The sequence below is a fragment of the Podarcis tiliguerta genome (assembly GCF_965153285.1).
Source record: "Podarcis tiliguerta genome assembly, chromosome: 5".
Taxonomy (NCBI): Eukaryota; Metazoa; Chordata; class Lepidosauria; order Squamata; family Lacertidae; genus Podarcis; species Podarcis tiliguerta.
Window position 1 is genome coordinate 48,671,591 of NC_139538.1, and position 18,610 is coordinate 48,690,200.

Below are 18,610 nucleotides of genomic sequence, written 5' to 3' on the forward strand. Positions count from 1 at the left end.
TGAAGATTTCTAGGATGTTGTTTAATTCATAGTGGTCTGTGCTATATTAGGCTCCCTCACAGTTTATTTTCTGTTTTTTTATTGATGTTTCTTTTAGTTCTGTCTCTGGCATCTGATTCTATGGGAATGGGTAATCCTTTGAGGGTAAGTGTTATGAAATGGAGGTCTGATCCTGAGCATCAATTCTGAGAATGTTAACTGGGTTCATCCACACTGTCATATTGATTTCCACAATGATGTGGAAGTAAGTGATGCTAATATGAGAGAACCACAAGATTAGGCGTTCAGGATGTGGGGGGCTTAAAAGAGTTGTGCTTTCATGAAGCTGAAACTGAGCAGAAAGTCAAATGAACACAGATTTTTTGCAGAACAGACTTCACTAACTGGAGGCAACTTTCTGTGATTTTTCATGTACATACAAGATGCAATAGGCCCAACATGGCCCCATGTTGGGGATCTACTGGCACATATTTCATGTGGTCTAAACAAAGGAAGTATGTCTCAACAAAACACATGCGGTAATACTATAGAATATTTTGTTTGTTTAGCCTGAATGGGGACCAGGAAAAAATTGTTGTAGCTGTTAAATTCACTGTATTCCCCCACCCTCACCACAATCCTTGTTTGTTTATCATTGTGCAAATTTCATGGGCCCAAATACACCTAAATAAATACAATTTTTAAAAAAGATATATGAAAAGCTGCATTTCAACCCTTTAACAAACTGTAACCCTCTTAGGAATATCTCTTCACTTTTCAATCCCCCCCCCCCCCCGGGAATTCTAGCAGAGAATTAATGTGGCCAAAGTAAAAAGGAAGTGTCATCCATTACAAATCTGAATGTTTTAACCCTTCCAATATTTTACATGAATTTCTATCTATTCTGTTCCATTCAGCTGATATTTCATTTGGTAAATGCCTGCAAAATTTTGATTCAGTAATTCAGAATTTTAAAAATCACCTCTGATCTTCAACAAAACTATCTAGTTATGATACTCCTATAGAAACTGTCTTTGTACATCTCATGTAACTTACCTTTTGAACACTTCTATTTTGCCATTTCTATATGTACTTCAAAATCAATAGTATATATTATTCCATAATTTCCACCGCTGCTGCTGCTACTATTACAGTTGTATCAAAGTTTGTTGAAGGCATTACACAAAATCATAAGCCGCAAAGATCTTCTGTGTCACACAGATCTTACAAATGCATTAGTATATATTTTTCAAAGGCACCTTGGCTGTTTTGTCATCCAAACCTCATTGACATTCACAACATTTCTGTAGGAACTGCTGTAGTTCAGTAGCTAGCATGCATGAAATGGAGTGAGTCACAGCCATGGGGGAGGGGGAGTCACTGACTGATTTCTCTCTCACTTTCTCAGATATGAAATTTGAAATGGTACCTGGTCATACTTATGCAGGGTAGCTCAGTTGGTAGAGCATGGGACCCTTAATCACAGGGTTGTGAGTTCAATCCCCACGCTGCACAAAACGATTCCTACGCTGCAGAGGGTTGGTCTAGATTACCCTTGTATTTCCTTCCAACTCTACAACTCAGAGGTTCTATGATTCCATGACCTCTTTCAACAGCATCTTAAAAAGCAGAGACATCACCTTGCCGACAAAGGTCCATATAGTTAAAGCTATTGTTTTCCCAGTAGTGATGTTTGGAAGTGAGAGCTGGACCATAAAGAAGGCTGATCGCCAAAGAATTGATGCTTTTGAATTATGGTGCTGGAGGAGACTCTTGAGAGTCCCATGAATTGCAAGAAGATCAAACCTATCCATTCTTCAGGAAATCAGCCCTGAGTGCTCACTGGAAGGACAGATCGTGAAGCTGAGGCTCCAGTACTTTGGCCAACTCATGAGAAGAGAAAACTCTCTGGAAAAGATCCTGATGTTGGGAAAGATTGAGGGCACAAGGAGAAGGGGACGACAGAGGACGAGATGGTTGGATAGTGTTCTCGAAGCTACCAGCATGAGTTTGAGCAAACTGCGGGAGGCCATGGAAAACAGGAGTGCCTGGCGTGCTCTGGTCCATGGAGTCATGAAGAGTTGGACACGAGTAAACAACAACAACAAATTTCCCACATATTGCACTCTGCATATTTAGTTACCAAAGTCACAACAACTGTATGTTGGGATTGTAAATAGATCCTAGTCATGACTCAGGGAAATTTCACTCAATAATTTTTGAGGATCAAACATTTCTCCTGATCAACTGCCCAACGACCACCTTAACATAAGGCTGATTTATGATACATTTGCCCAACCTAGTACAGACAAATCTGTGCAGTGTGACCAGTTTGGCCCACACATACAAGAAGCAGGATTTTAAACTATATTAGTATCAGCACAACATTATGTTTCGTGTGTACTATATTATTTTTGAAAAGAAGTCACTGAAGTGATGCACAAGGGCACATCTTAATAGAAAGCAAAGGAAGTGGCATCACCCAAATATGATCTATATTTCACTTGATCAAAGACTTTGTAGGGGGAAATAATTAAAAAGTAAAAGCCTTACGCAATGAGATTTAAAAGAAAACTTAGGAGGCTGACAAGATGCATCTGGCACAACTTCAAAGTCCTTCAAAGTACATATAATCAATGTTTGTCAATAGCAGTTTTGCATCCTTTAATTTATCTTTCATGGGTTTAAAGCATGTTGTTATTAGGATCCAGTCCACACTTTAATTCTGTTTGAGATTTGATGAATCAGGGCTTTATTAAAATTCAGTGCACCTCATCTTTGTCAAGGACAGATTACATAAAGCTGCGCTTTATTACATTCCTTTCATCTTCCTGTCTTTCTAGCTAGAGAAAGTTACCTTATTTATGGAAACTTTTGTAAGACAGCAAACACTGTTTGGCAGTGAGCACCTCCACAAGAGCGTGTGTGCTAAGACCTGCATGGATTAATACAGGAACATAAGTATAGCCATACTGGATTGACATAATGGTCCAGTGTCCTGTCTCTGACGGTGCCTGAATCAGGATGTTTCAAGAATCGTAACATTACAGAAGAATTACTTCATTCTCTGACAGTGCTTCACATAATATATTCTGGGAAATATGAGTTCTTCAGTAGCTGATTTGGGGGGTTCGTTCTTCACAGTGAGACAATGTGGACAAACATCCCTGAAAGAGAGCTTCCCTACCACTCTGTCCCAGTGGCCTCAACACTGTCAGCCATTTTGACTGCTCCTGGAATCTTTGGTATTTCTCTGGATGTTAGACCGTAGTGGCAGGGGAGATTGCTAGGGCAAGTTGGAAAGCAGTTTAGAAGAGACTTGTTAAGCTTTAGATGGCCTATAAGAAATGCCTCTGCTAAACTGTACTTGTTCAACCTGTCCATCTTATGCAGCAATTTTTTCTTCACAGGAGGGATGGGAGTGTTGTGCCTCTGTACAATCTGCCATGAAATTCCTATCAGTTGGAGAAAGATAAGTGTAATACAATAAACAAAAACAACTGGGGACTGGCCCAGTCAATGCTAACTCCTTTGCTCTTATCTTGGCCATATACATCAACGCATCCCCTCACTGGTGCATCATTCAATGCATCTACTCAGAAGTCTCATTGTGTTCAAAGGGGTTTCATCCCTGGTACCTTGGTAGGTATGGCAATGCAGCTTTGAAAGTTTAATCTAAACAGAAAGGTAGGTTGTGAATGCTGGGCAAAGCAACCCTAAATGAGGGGCAGAGATGAGAAGACGGAGAGAGATTCTGTGGTGGAGAATCACCATGCCTATCAGTCTGTCAACTTGCAGCAGCCAGGGCAGGGTGAATGGGATTTTTCATTTCTCTTCCCATTGACTTTGGGGCGGTGGGGGGTGGGTGTTAATGAGTTCTAGGCCAATTTTATGAGTATACCAGGAAATTGGGAAGGGAGTTAGATCTGGTGGATCTGCCACCACACCTGACATACCCACTTCCCTGGAATGCCCCAGTATGCCCACTACCAGCAGAGGGACATGTATACTTGCAGAGTTCTTTTCAGGCATTTGGGTGTGGTGGGGGACACTCTGGCAGTGTAGCTGTCATCCTAAACTTGGATTTTCCTCTCTGCCAGCAGAGCTGCACTTATCCCATTTCTTTTTATTTTGGAATAATGTCTTAATGGTTGTTTTGATGGTGTATGTGCTCCATCCTGGGGCCATTTTGTGAAGGTTGAGTTATAAATAGAAATATTAAATAATGTTTCTTCGTTATATCAGCTGGCTGTAGGATTGCAGCCTTAAAAACAATAACTTAATAAAATATGTGCTTAATTTTGGTTGGGTTACGACCTTAGACAGCAAGGGCATTTAGCTCCCCAAAGAAAAATGAAGACTTGAAGCAACTCTTAGATCTTACTGTGGACCTGCTACATCTCCCACTGTAGGAGTCAGATGACTGAAACTTGTGATAAATCCAGATGAAAAAGAATAAAGGTTGATAAATAAACAGCTGCAGTGTCCCTTAATATATGCCATAGAGAAAGCTCAGATTGGGAAACTCTCTAGCAATAGTACTTCTTGGATCAGGATAATCAAAATGGAAAACGTAGTTAATAATTTGCAATGCGTAAACCTGTTCTCTAACTATTTAGATTGACTTAACAGGGGGGGAATTGGAAAGAACGAAAAGCTTGTTCACAAAAAGGGGGGGAAAGCCTTGTGAAAATAAGGATGGTTAACTCTTTTGTCTGTCTGTCGATTCTTCCCCTCATTGTCTTTGTTGGAAGAGCAACTGTTTGTGTAAGTATACCTATTTAAAGAACTTATTTAATATGGATTGATGAATTCATGTCGGAAGAATATCAGACTGCTCATAAAGCTGAGCCTTAGATCAGCAACCAAGGAAAATACATAGCAGAATTTTATGGATTTAACATTTAACATTTATCAGAACATCATTGGGAAAATATGTTCCTAATCTAGTGGAAACATGGAAAAGGTTGGAAAAGGGACACAGCACTTGAAAAATGTAAAATTAGTAAACACATTTTCCAGCTTTGGCATTTTCTGTTCCTGCTTCTTCCATGATTGTTTTTCTTTCTTCCTCAAAACAAAATCTGTATCTGTGAATGTCACCTACAATAATTTATACAAATTGTGGGTTGCTACTTGCTTTACAAGGTGCGTCTTACAGAATTTTGTTCACTCCTGTCCAAAAAGTTGACCAACCACTGTCTGGAATTCAACTTCATGGAAATATAGGTTTTTCTTACTGAAAATCAATTAATGTTGCTAAAATGCAAAGTAATCACAGAGAAAGAGCACAGCAGAATATGCAGCGGGATAGTTTTTAATAAAACATGGTGTTTCATTGTAATTAATGTAATATGAACTTCTTGGAATAAATCCTGCCGGGAATGTGTTGTGATCACTTGATGGCAAATATGTTGTAAGCTGACTATATTCTTGGCCATGGAGGCCCTTTCCAAATAAGATGTGAGAAAACATCTGTTGCCAATGTAATTCAGTTATGAAATGTGTTGTGTGCTGGGGGACCTTGTGATCTAGGAGTAGGTGTGTGACATGTTCTGGGTAGGGTTGCATTGAAAGTTCCGTCTAGAAGGCAGTAAACAATGACTGTGTGGGCAGGTTGACTTAGGGGTGCATGTAAGAGAGGAGGGGAATGAGAGAGAAAATGAATGGATGATAGGTGAATTGGGTCATTTTGTTTGTTTGTGTGTGTGTGTGTGTGTGTGTGTGTGTATGTCATCATGCAGAGGGTCGCAAGACCAGCTGGCTAGCCCCAGCTGACTCATCTCCTTCCAGCTGTCCCACTGCAAAGACCCATCAGCCTCTGCTCAGATGTACATCAGCGACCCGGGTTTCAAAGCCAGGGCACACTATCTCAGCAGAGCGAACTGCACACACAGAATAGGTGTGAGGCTTGTGGAAGCATACTACAACTACGGATTTATTAATCATAAATCAGGACCAAAAAAAATGTCGTCTCTCTTTGTCTTCTCAGAGAGAGGGGGGGAGAGAGAGAGAGAAGCAAAAGCTATACACACAACGGAAGTTCCCAGCATACTGTGCTGGAATGTAAACAGACATGTGACACGCAACAGTTCCATGTCTGCTCCTTAAGGTGGAATGGAAATCTCAACAGTGTGTATATATTCTGTGTGTTTGTGCCTGAAAGCATGGGAAAGAGAGAATAGGTGTTTGACTTAATGGGTGGTGGTTGGATAGGGAGATTGGAGGGAAGAGGGTGTTGCATTTGATCCACCCAGTTTCAGCCCCACCCAACTACTCCTCCAAGAGAATGCAGTCACTGACTAAATCATATTGATGTTGCCATTACTGAATTTCCGAAGTATATAGCCTGAATGTATTTGACAGTACCAGCAGTTCATAACATTTAATACAAGAAAAGTCATAGGTTTAAGTCCTGGGGTTAAAGGTTATAGTACACACAGGGCATTAACAGTGTCAAGTTTTCTCAGGACCAAGCCAAATGTGTGGGGAATGTAGCAGATAGAAAGCAGCAGTGGGAATTTAACTCTTTACACAATAAGAAGTGTGGAGGAGAGCAGAATCTAGAACCATCTCCTCTCTTGTTTCTCTGCTTTTAACCAGCTTTTGGCCAGCTTGGCTCTGACACTAGAGGTGGTGTTGCAAGCATGTAGAAAAAGCCTGAAAGCTGGTGCAATGAGGTACAGCAGAGGAAAGGGGGGCAGGTTTTGCTCCTTTCCTTACATGCTTTCTTTTCTGTTAAGTATAGACATGCACACACACAAACTTGCTATGTGAACGTGACAGACACATGTTTAGCCTGCACACAATTGGCATTGTGTATACTTATTAGGAACTAAGCCCTGAACTTAGAACTTACTTCTGAGTAGAACTGCTTAAGAGTTGGCTGCAAACATTTACAAAAGGAGTTTGCTCTTTAAAAACGATCGCCAGGCATCTGTTCTGTGCATGCGAGAAAATGTCTTCTGTTCTGCTGCATTGTAACCTATTAGTCTCTGGAGGGGGGAAGCAAGTTGCCAATTCAGCATTGTTCATTGATCAAGGAAACCCAATATGCTCTTTTTACAGGATGGGTCTGGGTCTGCCTGAAGCTACAGGATTGCAAAATGTCTTAGCTAGATGCATTAGCAAATGTTGCACTGATCTCTTATAGAGGGAAAAATTCTTTCTGACCCCTGAAGGCAATCAGCATATGCCCTGAAGCATGAGAGTTCCCTTACAGCTAAAGAGTCTTAATGGGCTTCCATAAGCTTTAAGTCGAGCTGCATAACCTGCATTCTCAGCACAGATAGCAAAAGGTTTGATGATGCAGAAATCTTGTGTCAGGCTCAACGGAAGGCCTGCCTCTTGAGCTGTAACCCAACAGGCTTTGCTGTCCCTGTCTAAATGAAATCTGCCCTGTCAAAGGGACCAAGTACGCAACCTCAGCTAAAATGGTGCAAAAGGGTGTAAATTATTGACGTAAAATGAAATTAAATGGTCTGACTTTGGGATAGGGTGTGAGAGAGATCCTGGAGGTGCTACTACTTACAGGATATTTTTTTAAAAAAATAAATGTTTCACTCTATTTTAAATTCTACAATATTTTTATGTAATTTTCTGATTCTTCAGCTTCTTTGTCACCCCCAAAGTAAGTCTCTAAGCCTTAAAATTGTTGAGCAAAGCAGGAAAAAGGTGCTTCTGTGCTCAAGGCTACACTGTAATGTTACTGCAGCATCTCATCTGCCTCATTCACATGAAGGGGGCTGGTGGTGAAATTTTGTTGTATTTTGATTTTACCTAATTTTCAGTCCCTGAAACAATACCTGAAGAAAAACCAACTATCCTTTGAAACTCTGTTTAGAATGTCATTGTATGGCTTAAAAAAAACAAAACCAACCACCACACTTTTCTGAATTTTGTAATGCAGTTCTCCAATGAAATAATGTGTTAAGAATTATGTATATTAGGCAGGCAGAAGTGACTCAAGGGGTGGAGTATAATTGCTATGCTAGCTTCCTAACACTGCTGCTTAAAGGAAGGGGAGGCAGCAGGGAGGCTAGCATGGTGCAAAGGCACCAGCAAGAACCCTGGAATGGCCCTGCCAGTGTGTTTGCACCATGGCAACTTCCTTGCTACCTCCCCGTAAGCAAGAGCAACACACCTTCTGGGAAGCTGGTATAGCAGCGCTCCCCCCCCCCCATCTGCTAAGCCACTTCTGTGGGTAGGAACTTGTATCTGAATGACAAAGCAAGTTTTATTTTAATGCCAACAGCCGGGGGGGGGGGGGAGGACCAACATGGCTGTCCCTCTGGAAATACCTACAGTTTTGCCATTCTCTCTTATTGTTCCCCAGTGCTGTGGAAATGTTGTTTTTATTTAAGCAGTTTATAAATATGAAAAGGTTGGAAATATTTGTGGTGAAACTTACTTCCATTTTTCTTTTCCTCGGTTGCTATGAAAATACATTTTCTCTTTGCTTTGTATAGCAGACTTTTAAGCACTTTTCGGGTTTCATCTCTTATACAGTGGCACCTCGGGTTAAGAACTTAATTCGTTCTGGAGGTCCGTTCTTAACCTGAAACTGTTCTTCACCTGAGGTACCACTTTAGCTAATGGGGCCTCCTGCCGCCACTGTGCTGCCACCGCACAATTTCTGTTCTCATCCTGAAGCAAAGTTCTTAACCCCAGGTACTATTTCTTAACCCCAGGTACCACCGTAGTTCCAGACTGAAATGACCTATACTAGGGGAATTTGATTGCATGTCTACAGGTGAATGTGTTACAGCACACAACTCTTAATTTTGCTGTTTTCATTCTATATTATGGCCTGATCCAGAACATGGAAAACTTGAGCATTTACCAGGACCCCAAAACAAGCAAAGAGACCAATTTTCTACCAGCGTAGCCATAATCTAACTGGGCAAGCAGCACTCTAAGGCTGTACATCCACTGTACATTTAATGCACATTTAAAGCACACCTAGCCCAAGAATCCTGGGAACTGTAGTTTAAGTGTGCTGAGAACTCTAGCCCTGTGAGTTGTAAACTACAATTCCCATGATATTTTTTTTGGGGGGGGGGAGGCAGGAATCTGCATGGTGTTTGTGCAACCTTAGAGGTCAGAGGCACCTTGAGTCTCTATGTCACACCCATTCCAGCCTTAGGGGGCCCATTAGCCACCTTGCACATTTTTAGAATTGAGGAGTAATATAGAAATATACTGAATGAATGAATGAAATAGCACCAAATTCCAGGCGCTCAGAGTATTATTATTTTTCATTACCTGTGTCCTCCAGGCTCTTTTAAACTCTCTAGGGTACAAATTATTCTCTGTAATCTTTGGCTTCTTTTACCTGAGCAGCACTGTACTTTGGAAAACGTCCCGCATGTTGTCAGGTGAAATTAAGATAATTCCAAGTTTTGACATTTTGAACTGCAATCATTTTTCAAATAAAATTCCAATATATTAATATAGGCTCAGGAATCTCAAAATGATTCTAAAAACAGTTGTTTCTTGCATTTTTGAATTAAGTGTTTTTGTCATTGGTTTCCTGAAATAGTGCATTAAAATAAAGCTCCCGAAAGTCTCTCAAACTTCAAAATGAATATTGTCTCAGCTGATTACAGAATTAGCATGTATATTATACAAAATTATACACAATTATGGTATTTAGTATATTTGTCGCTAAATAAAAATGCAGTATCTAGCTACGCTGGATAGCAGAAACAATTGGTTTTGTGAAATACAGTATCAGTACCTATTTTTCGGTTTCCTTTCAAACTTTGAAAGACAAGCCCTCCCTCTTCTGGCTACGTAGAACATAACAAGCAAAAAAGAAATGGACAAGCAAATGAAAGATTGCAGGCTTTAAATGGTGGCATATGTACTAGCTTGTAGTTCAATAGTAAAATACTGGTTATATATATTCAGGAGCATGCTGAATTTATATACAAGAGTAGCAAGCAAGTGGTGGGTGTCTTAACTTGCGCAGTTAAGCATTCTAGGTGGCTTTAACATGGACTCGGGTGGTGCTGTGGTCTAAATCACAGAGCCTATAGGGCTTGCCGATCAGAAGGTTGGTGGTTTGAATCCCCGCGACAGGGTGAGCTCCTGTTGCTCGGTCCCAGCACCTGCCCACTTAGCAGTTCGAAAGCAGGTCAAAGTGCAAGTAGATAAATAGGTACCATTCTGGCGGGAAGGTAAATGGCGGTTCTGTGCGCTGCTCTGGCTCGCCAGAAGTGGCTTAGTCATGCTGGCCACATGACCCGGAAGCTGTACGCCAGCTCCTTCGGCCAATAAAGCGAGATAAGAGCCGCAACCCCAGAGTCGGTCATGACTGGACCTAATGGTCAGGGGTCCCTTTACCTTTACTATAACACAGAGTAAAACAAGCCCAATAGTTATTTCTTCTCATAAGGCCCCCTAGAAACTGTAGTTATCTGGCAGTGGCTCTTCCCCTCCTTAAGGTGTTTTCCTTAAAGTTGCATTTGTGTATTTATTTATTGCCTTTGTGTATTTATTTATTTATTGCATTTATTTCATTTGTGTATGCATTTATTATACCTGGCTAAGCAGTTCTCCCCAGATCTAGTGCTGATACTTTCCCCTTGTTTGTGGATAGTGTCATTTTGAATTAATCAGCACTCAAAGAATGAGTTCACTATTAGTAAATAGGATTTATGGGAAGGACTATAAAGCATTTCAGAGAAGTGGAGTCCTAGAACTCTAAATCTATCTTTCTTCTCCCCTCTGAAATGATCTATCCATTGTCCAGCAGAGATTCTCCACAAAACATAAAGCATTTGTTGAGTTTGTGAGCTGCTTTTAAAATTGTTAAGAGAAAGCTGCATAGAGACGATTTTAAATAAATAAATGTGCAACTTCGTCCTTGAAAACTGCACAATATTACCATCTGTATTGTTCAAATGCATTTGCTTTGAGTAACAAGGAAGGGTTTAGGATAATCCAATTTCCAAATGGAGCAGCTTTATTAAAAGGACTTCCCAGGCAGTGCCTAAAATCTGACTTAGTTGGCTTCATACATGTCCATTTTTCTTCTTCTCTTGCAGCTTTCTTATATCCTGTCATTTGACCAGCAAGCTGGTAAGCAATACAACTTCTTCTTTTTCCTTTGTGGGAAATACTTCAGAACATGTGCACTATCATATAGCTAAGGAGGCTATAACTTAACTGAGCAAGAAGCATAATTGAAGGTTTGATTTAAGCAGCTTAGCAAATCCACTGATTCTGGTGGAATAAGACTTGAAACTTTTGCTGGCAGTGTGGAAAATTAACAGCACAATCCTATGCTTGTCCTTTTTCAACTGCTCTTTTAAGTGGAGATTTTTTTATTCTAGACTGTATTTGCTCTGGGTTGCATCCAGTGCAACGCAGTGCGATTTCCCCCTCTCTCCTTTCTCAGGTGCCCTCAAAATCTGCTCTGGAGGATCCTTCAGTCCTCTGGAACAGATTTTGGGGGTTGGGGCAGTAAGCTCTGTAGGGGAAAGAAGGAGGGGAAAGTTTGGTTTCACAGACAGAAATCTGCTGCACTAGCAGAACAGCAGCACTGAATATAACCTGTTGGGTTTGAAATTGTCTTTATAGGAAATTGTTTGAATTTGTTTTTTATATATCAAATTGTTTTACATATATTTCTATTACTGATGTTTCTATTGTTCAATTACTTTGAGATGTTTCACAGGAAATGATTCCTAAATGGGAATAAGTAAATAAATGTCTACTCGGAAGTCAGTCCCATTGAGTTCAATACTGCATACTTCTGAGTAGACATGCATAGGAGAATACTGAACATTATATTCTGGTGGTTGGTAAGTCTGACACAAAAGCAGTAATGAATTAATAGCAGATAAAATGTGTATTACATGTTATGGAAAGTGATCTGCTTTACTTCCTGTATTAAAGTTTACAGAGTTTGGAATAAATTTATGTCAAAAACGATGTAATATTTCTCTGAGGTGCCCTTCACATACTATGAAAAATATGTTTATACAGAAAGCATCAATCTTTACATTATTTTGGAATGACACATTAAAATATAATGTTGGGCCATCATTTTCTATTTGTCATCTTGTACTTTTTGAAAACTATATTATATACAAAATGGTACAACTTTGTACAGCTGGAGACCTTTACTAACCTTAGAAATAAACAGTCCAACTTCTAGGACTAGGGATGGAGAAGAAATTCCACTCAGTTACTATTTAAAGGCAAACCTAAGTAATTCAAAACGATACAATAACTGAAATCCTTCAAAATTCACACTCCGAATTTTGCAATGCAATTGTCCAATCAAATAATGTGTACAAAAATGCAAACAGTAGGGTAAAATAAGCATCAAAAAGCATATATTAGTGAAAATAATATGCACAAATGCATTGTATTTAGGGGGACATTGCTTTGCAAAAATGGGTCTATCAGGATACATTTGTGCTAAAAAGCTGGTGAATTTTCATGAGGACTTAGTAAATAAAGGAACTCCAAGGTGGCACACAGGCTTCATTGGGACGGTTCAGAGATATAACAGCAGTTCTCTATGGTAGAGTGGTTCTTTTCTCTGGAACAGGGTCTCTATAAATGAATGAATCAGAGAGTATTGATCAGAAATTCACTAATTGATTCACAGCTCAAACAACATACAAAAATGCAGATGAAAGTATAAGCAGTTTAAAAGATCGTCCAAGTCCTCAAAGCTAATTTCAAGCTTTTAAAGTCAATCTCTGCCTATCAACTACAGTAACAGAGAGGAGGGTCTTTTTTGTACTACACAGAAGAAAGTTATGCTTTGAAAATACATGTAGGATGTCTCATTTAATTTTGTGTAATAGTCACATTTCAGTGACAAATGTCAAATCACTGCATCTTTAAGTGTGTTAAGATTTTTCTGCATTTACAGAGAATGAAGGCTGTGATTCTGTAATATGTTAAAATAAGCCAATGTATCAGAATTTGAGTGTTAATTATGTGCTTAGATATTTTTTTTTAAAAAAAAAAATGTTGCTTTTACTTTACAAAACCAATGGCTTGTTATGAATAATTTAAATGAATGGAACAGACACACTTCTTAAATAAAAGATATTAGATCCACAAAGTTATTTAGTACTGAGGAACTAGAGAAGAGGAGTAATAAAAAATGTTTCATGGAATGTATTCCAATTTGCCTTCATGTGTGAAGGTCAATTTCACCTATCAGTAAAAAGAGGATTTTTATTTTTCACAATAAAACCCTAGCTTGGCAACAGAATTTATGCCAAAGGGAAAAACCAAGGAACTGAGGTTGCAATCCTGCACACACTGTGGAGTAAATCCATTTTTAAAAAACAGATTTACATTTGAATAGACATGGTCAGAACTGGAGTGAAACGCTATTAAGTAGTGTGCATATTATACTACACTGAGACATTCTCAAGGTCATTTGAAAGAGGTAAAATATAAGGAGATGTCCCTGTAAAGGGGAAGGAGAAGACAACTATGAAGAAGGAACAGTATTCCTATCATTAGCAAACAATACAGTGGGATGCCACTGTGTTGCTGCTGCTTACCGGAAGGTAGGGGGAGAGGGGGAGACAGAAACAGTTGAGCCAATCTGGTGCTCCTGCCATTACATTTGCAATATACTGACCTCACTGCCATCTCACTCCTCCTTCTAAACCTCCCAGGAAGTAGCAGTGGTGCAATAAACCAAAGGTCAGGTGAGTGTCAGCATTCCACCATGCTGTCTATTGATTCATATTTATCACTGCTGCCTGAGGTAAAACTACTAAGCAGGACCCACCTTTGTAATCGTATAGCTTAAGAATCAGGTTGCAATTTCCACCAATCACTTTATGCTAAAAACATGAGGGAACGTTATCATCTTGAGGAATTATATGATTCACACATTCAAGTTCTTCCTGTCCAAAAGAATCCTTATTGAAACCTAATCCTTCTGCAGTTTGACTCAGGGCTGGTTTACGTTTTATGGCTGTCATGTGGAAGCTACTGTAGTCATTCTACAGTGGTACCTTGGTTGTCAAACGTAATCCACTCCAGAAGACCATTCGACTTCTGAAACATTTGACAACCAAAGCGCAATGGGCGGTCAGCAAATGCAACTGAGAAAATTGAGAAACATGTCTCGGAAGCCGTTCGACTTCTGAGGCGCGTTCAAAAATGGAATCATTCACTTCCGGGATTTCAGTGAAAACCAAAACATTATGCTTCCGAGACGCTGGAAAACCGAGGTACCACTGTATATGGTGCCTGATATCACAAAGCAAGGCAGTTTTGTTCAGAAGCTCATCAAATGGATAAGGGAAGCAGTTTTTTCTTGCCATACCAATGAAAATGTTCCAAGAGGAAAGTTTAACTGCCATGGTGAAATCATCTACTCATTTGTGAGCACATTCGTGGATGCTACACAGAACCAATGACTTTCATGTGATACTGCCATGTGTAAACAGTTGCCATAATAATGAACCTATATTTCACAACAAATTCATAGGTTCATCATGCATATTAGAGATGTGCAACTGATACAGCTGGCTCCTGAATTGATTCCGGACAATGTGGACAAAAACTTTGCTTGTTAAATGCAAATGGACATTGTTTGCCCAGATATATACTCTTCCCTTATCTTAATACCCATCTGTACCTTCGATAGTAAAGTGGTAAATTAGGCAAGTATACTGTTTTTAATCTTATAAAGTTATACCCATTATTAACACCTTAAATGAATTTCTAGCTTTAAAGATAGTATTGTTATTTCCTACCTGACTGTGGAAGTCTGGTGAGATTGGCTGCTCCTAAATTGGCATTTTAAATTAGTTCAGGCTCCTTGAAGTGAATTGGGTTAGAAGCTAATCCTTACATTTCCTAGGAACAATGTGAAAAAGGAATCTTCTTCCCCATGAAAATGTTGTATTTCACCCCATCTCTGGAGAACTGTTGTTCTGTCATGTGTATATCTGAATCCTATCCATTTTTTATGTTTTAGAATCAGCTCAGCATAGTGCCATCAGTGTAGCGCTAGACATAGAGACATAAGTATTTTAAAACTTTTTTTGTGTGTTTTTTTATGAGGTCTGCTCTATTTCAGCTTTTCCTATCTCTCTAAAGATTAGTAATTAAAATACACAAGAGGGACTTGTTGAAAATATTAACATATCAAAGTGCTCCTATTCATGGTGCCGGCCGCGCTCGTTTGCAGGATACTCAATTTCATTTTCCGTCCTCCATTTTCTCCACCCACCCCACCAGTCAGCCAGCATTCTGTATCCACTCAACATGCTCATTCTTCACTGGGCTGCTTTGGGAATCTATCCTGACATAACTTTTCTAAATGTTTTTTGTACTTCTTCTACCTTTAGTGTTCTCCCAAGCCTGTGGGTGCCCCTCTCTTTTGTACGTCTACTGCTGTTTTGGCTATGTAGGGATCCACACTTAGAGAACATGTTTCCTATTAGCATATAGGATCCCTGGACTCATATACCATAGACTGGTGTCATTCTGCAAGTTAAAACTCACCCAGTGAACCTAAATGTTTTGAAACATTGCTGACTGTAAGAGGATTAGTTATAGGATCACCTACTTCCAAGAAAATTGCTGGGTGGGGAGGAGGCAAGATTATATTATAGTATTCTCTGTACATTTTTACCATATAAAGATAAAGAGAGGAGCACTAGAAGCTAACAAATGTCTGAGATATGCCTCAGGAGTAACCTCAGTCCAAGTGCATGACTCTGTAAAAAGTGGGAACCTCCAGTCCCATCAGGTGAAGTGTTGGGTGGCCATTCTGTAACCTAAAATAGATTATCAGGCCACATCCAGGCTAGCAAACAAATGGTATGGCCACTTGACTACTTTCACTTCAAAATTCACAGTTAAACAGAAGAAGAAGAAAACTGTAGGGCTTGGAGCAGAAAGCTTGGAGCCCTACTTATGTAGTTTTTTAATGTATGAAATAATGTAAGAGGGTGTATCAAAAATGAATGAATCAAAAATGACTTTCATTAAAATTTACCTGCTCAAAGAAAAGATTTGTTTTGATGATAATTATCAACCCTGAAGAAGGAGTTTTATTCAAAACTCATTGGGAGTCTCAAATATTGACTCAGTTACCTTTCTGTCACTGTTGAAGATTAAAGTCCATATCTGGGAGCCAGTTACTACCAATGTTCAAATGGGCTTCACTTGTCGCTTTTAAAAAAATACACCTCACACCTATATTGGCAAGTTACATATGCTGTATTATCTTATAAGTACATGCTATTCATTTCTAATGTCTGTTCATGATATCTATTCATGGGCTTCCTATTGGAATGATTAATGACTCCCCTATGTGCGTAATCATAGATTTAGAACTAGATTAAGCAGACACAGCAGATTGTTCCTGTCAAAATTAGCTGACTGAAATGGTCTGAACCCAGATATAAACTTCTCTCTGCTTCTGCCAGCTTTGTGGGTTGAATTTTCATTAGCAATTACTGAACAAAATGATCCAAATAGAAATGTTCACAGAAAGAGGAACAAAGAAAGACCAACAACTGTGTGAAACATACTGAAATAGAAGTTCTGAATGGCTGGTGCTATCATGCAGCTGGCTCAAATGATGTCACCCAACATTTCATCAGGAACTAAGAAGCGCAAGTTAGACAAAAAATAATAATAATCAAGGAGAAGTCCTCAAGGGGGGAGAAACTATCAAGATGGCCTCAAAGGATCCAAAAATGGATCCTTTGTTCAGAAAAGGGGAAAAGTCCTGTTTGTTTCATCTGTACCGTAGAATGTCTGGATGACATGCAGATGTTAAAAGTACATGTGGAGCCAAAGGCACCTTTACTTAGATGAAGTTTAATAAATAAACAGAGGAAAATCTAACTTCTTGAAAATCCTCCCATGCGATGTCAGCTTGAAGTCTCCCTTTGGTTTCCTCTGCTTTTCTATTGTATCACATTAAAGTTTATTTGCTCAGTGAAGACAATGGCCTTATCTTGGAATGAGATCCTTATTCCTCCGCCCGGCGTGCACTCCTGCAGCACTTTCATATTGCAAAGACTCAACTCTTGTGAAATAATGAGCGAAGAAAAGAAGTCTTGACTTGACATAACGATAAATGAGGTGAAACTTTTTTTTCTTTTTTTTGCCGTCAAGATACCAGGGTTGGCACATAGAAAAAAAGAAAGTACTATTTTAATATGAAATATAAAGCATCCATTGTACAAAAAGTATTTTTTTTTCATCAGAAGCAAAGGAAGAATAAAGATAAAGGCTGCAACAGAATGAATGAGTTGAGAAAACTAAGATAATACCGTTGATAATCAGTTCAAGGCAAAGCGCTATCCACCAGGCCATCGGCCCAGCCCTAGGGGAGAGCTTTTAAAAGTGTCCCTGTATGCTTTTTCGCTCTCCTCATTACCATACCTGCTCTTTGAAACTCACCGGTGGTTCCAACAAACTGCAGTGACACCTGCCGGAAAGAGCGGATGACCCGTCTTAATCAACTACTTCTGTGAAAAGTCTATGGAAAGAACTGCCGTCCCATCTTCACTTTGCTGTTCTGAAAGCTGTTTGTCAATGGGTATCCTGAGAGCCATGGCTATGAACAAAGATCTGTTTCTGTGCATTGGAAATGTGGCACCATGATCAAAGCTAAGGAGAATCTCCCACTTGTTCCCTTTGTTCGTGAATGTGTCCCTTCTCTTATGCAGCTACGAAGACTGGAATAATTATCTGTACTTTATCGTACTACATGTATTCTAGTAGTGTGATTTCGGCAGTCCCTGAGTGGGATTGGGACCCTAAAGCAGTGTATATACTTTCTCCTGGCCCAAATTCCATTAGCAAAGTTGCAGTGACCTTGCAGGAGTATGCGAGTAGTCTCAACTTATGAGGGGGATAAAAATAAGCTGGCTAGACAATGCAGGTAAAGAAAAGAAATGAGCATTAAAAGTTGAAATGTAAGTGCTAAAACCAATAGAAGCTTTGTCATAGACTGGGATGGAATATGAACTGCACCCTATGATGGAACTGTGTTCTTTCAGCCATGTGCTAGGCAGACTAAAAAAATATACAGATATAAATATTTAGGATAAGATTGCTGTTTAAATGGAGGTTTCAAAATGTCACATTCTTTGTTGAAATGCCATTTTAAATAAAAATTGTAAATATATATTTTATGTGTGAGGTAAAGTACCATTGTTTTGAGCAGATCAGGTTGGTAAATGCCCATGTCTTCAGTCATCACAAGTGTGTTTGCAACTGCATGCACATTCACATGACCATAAGACTAAAGCCCACTTCCAAAGATACAATTGAAATTGCCACATTAATTCTGTATGATTGGTATTTTCTTTTTATAAGCTCTCAAAACTGCTATCTATTTATAACACATTCATGTGAGCTCTAGTTATTAAGAATTCACCAGAAAGGATAAATATACTAGCTTTCATCAAATAATAAAGACAAATATTCAAACAAAGGATGTGCCATAGAAAACTGACACGGTAAGAATGAGCTTATGTGACTTCATGTTCAGTATTGTGAGAATTGAACTGGAGTTCCATTGTTCCCTATGGGATGCAATTAGATACATTGTCTCAGTAGCAAAATAATTAGTCTGGATAATGACCTCTGTGTGGAAGATTTAAGGTCA

The 18,610-nt window shown here is 39.3% G+C and overlaps 1 protein-coding gene across 4 annotated transcripts in view; it reads left to right on the top strand.

Annotated features, from left to right (window-relative positions):
* The first annotated feature begins 4,596 nt into the window (after positions 1–4,596).
* HABP2 (hyaluronan binding protein 2) overlaps positions 4,597–18,610 on the top strand; it is a 30,980-nt gene continuing 16,966 nt past the window's right edge. For all 4 annotated transcript variants that reach the window (XM_083441064.1, XM_083441065.1, XM_083441067.1 and 1 more), the window contains exons 1-2: positions 4,597–4,746; positions 11,031–11,064. In XM_083441064.1, coding sequence (XP_083297190.1) covers positions 4,678–4,746; positions 11,031–11,064 — 103 coding nt within the window. In that variant the 5' untranslated portion in view covers positions 4,597–4,677. The remainder of the gene's footprint in view (positions 4,747–11,030; positions 11,065–18,610) is intronic.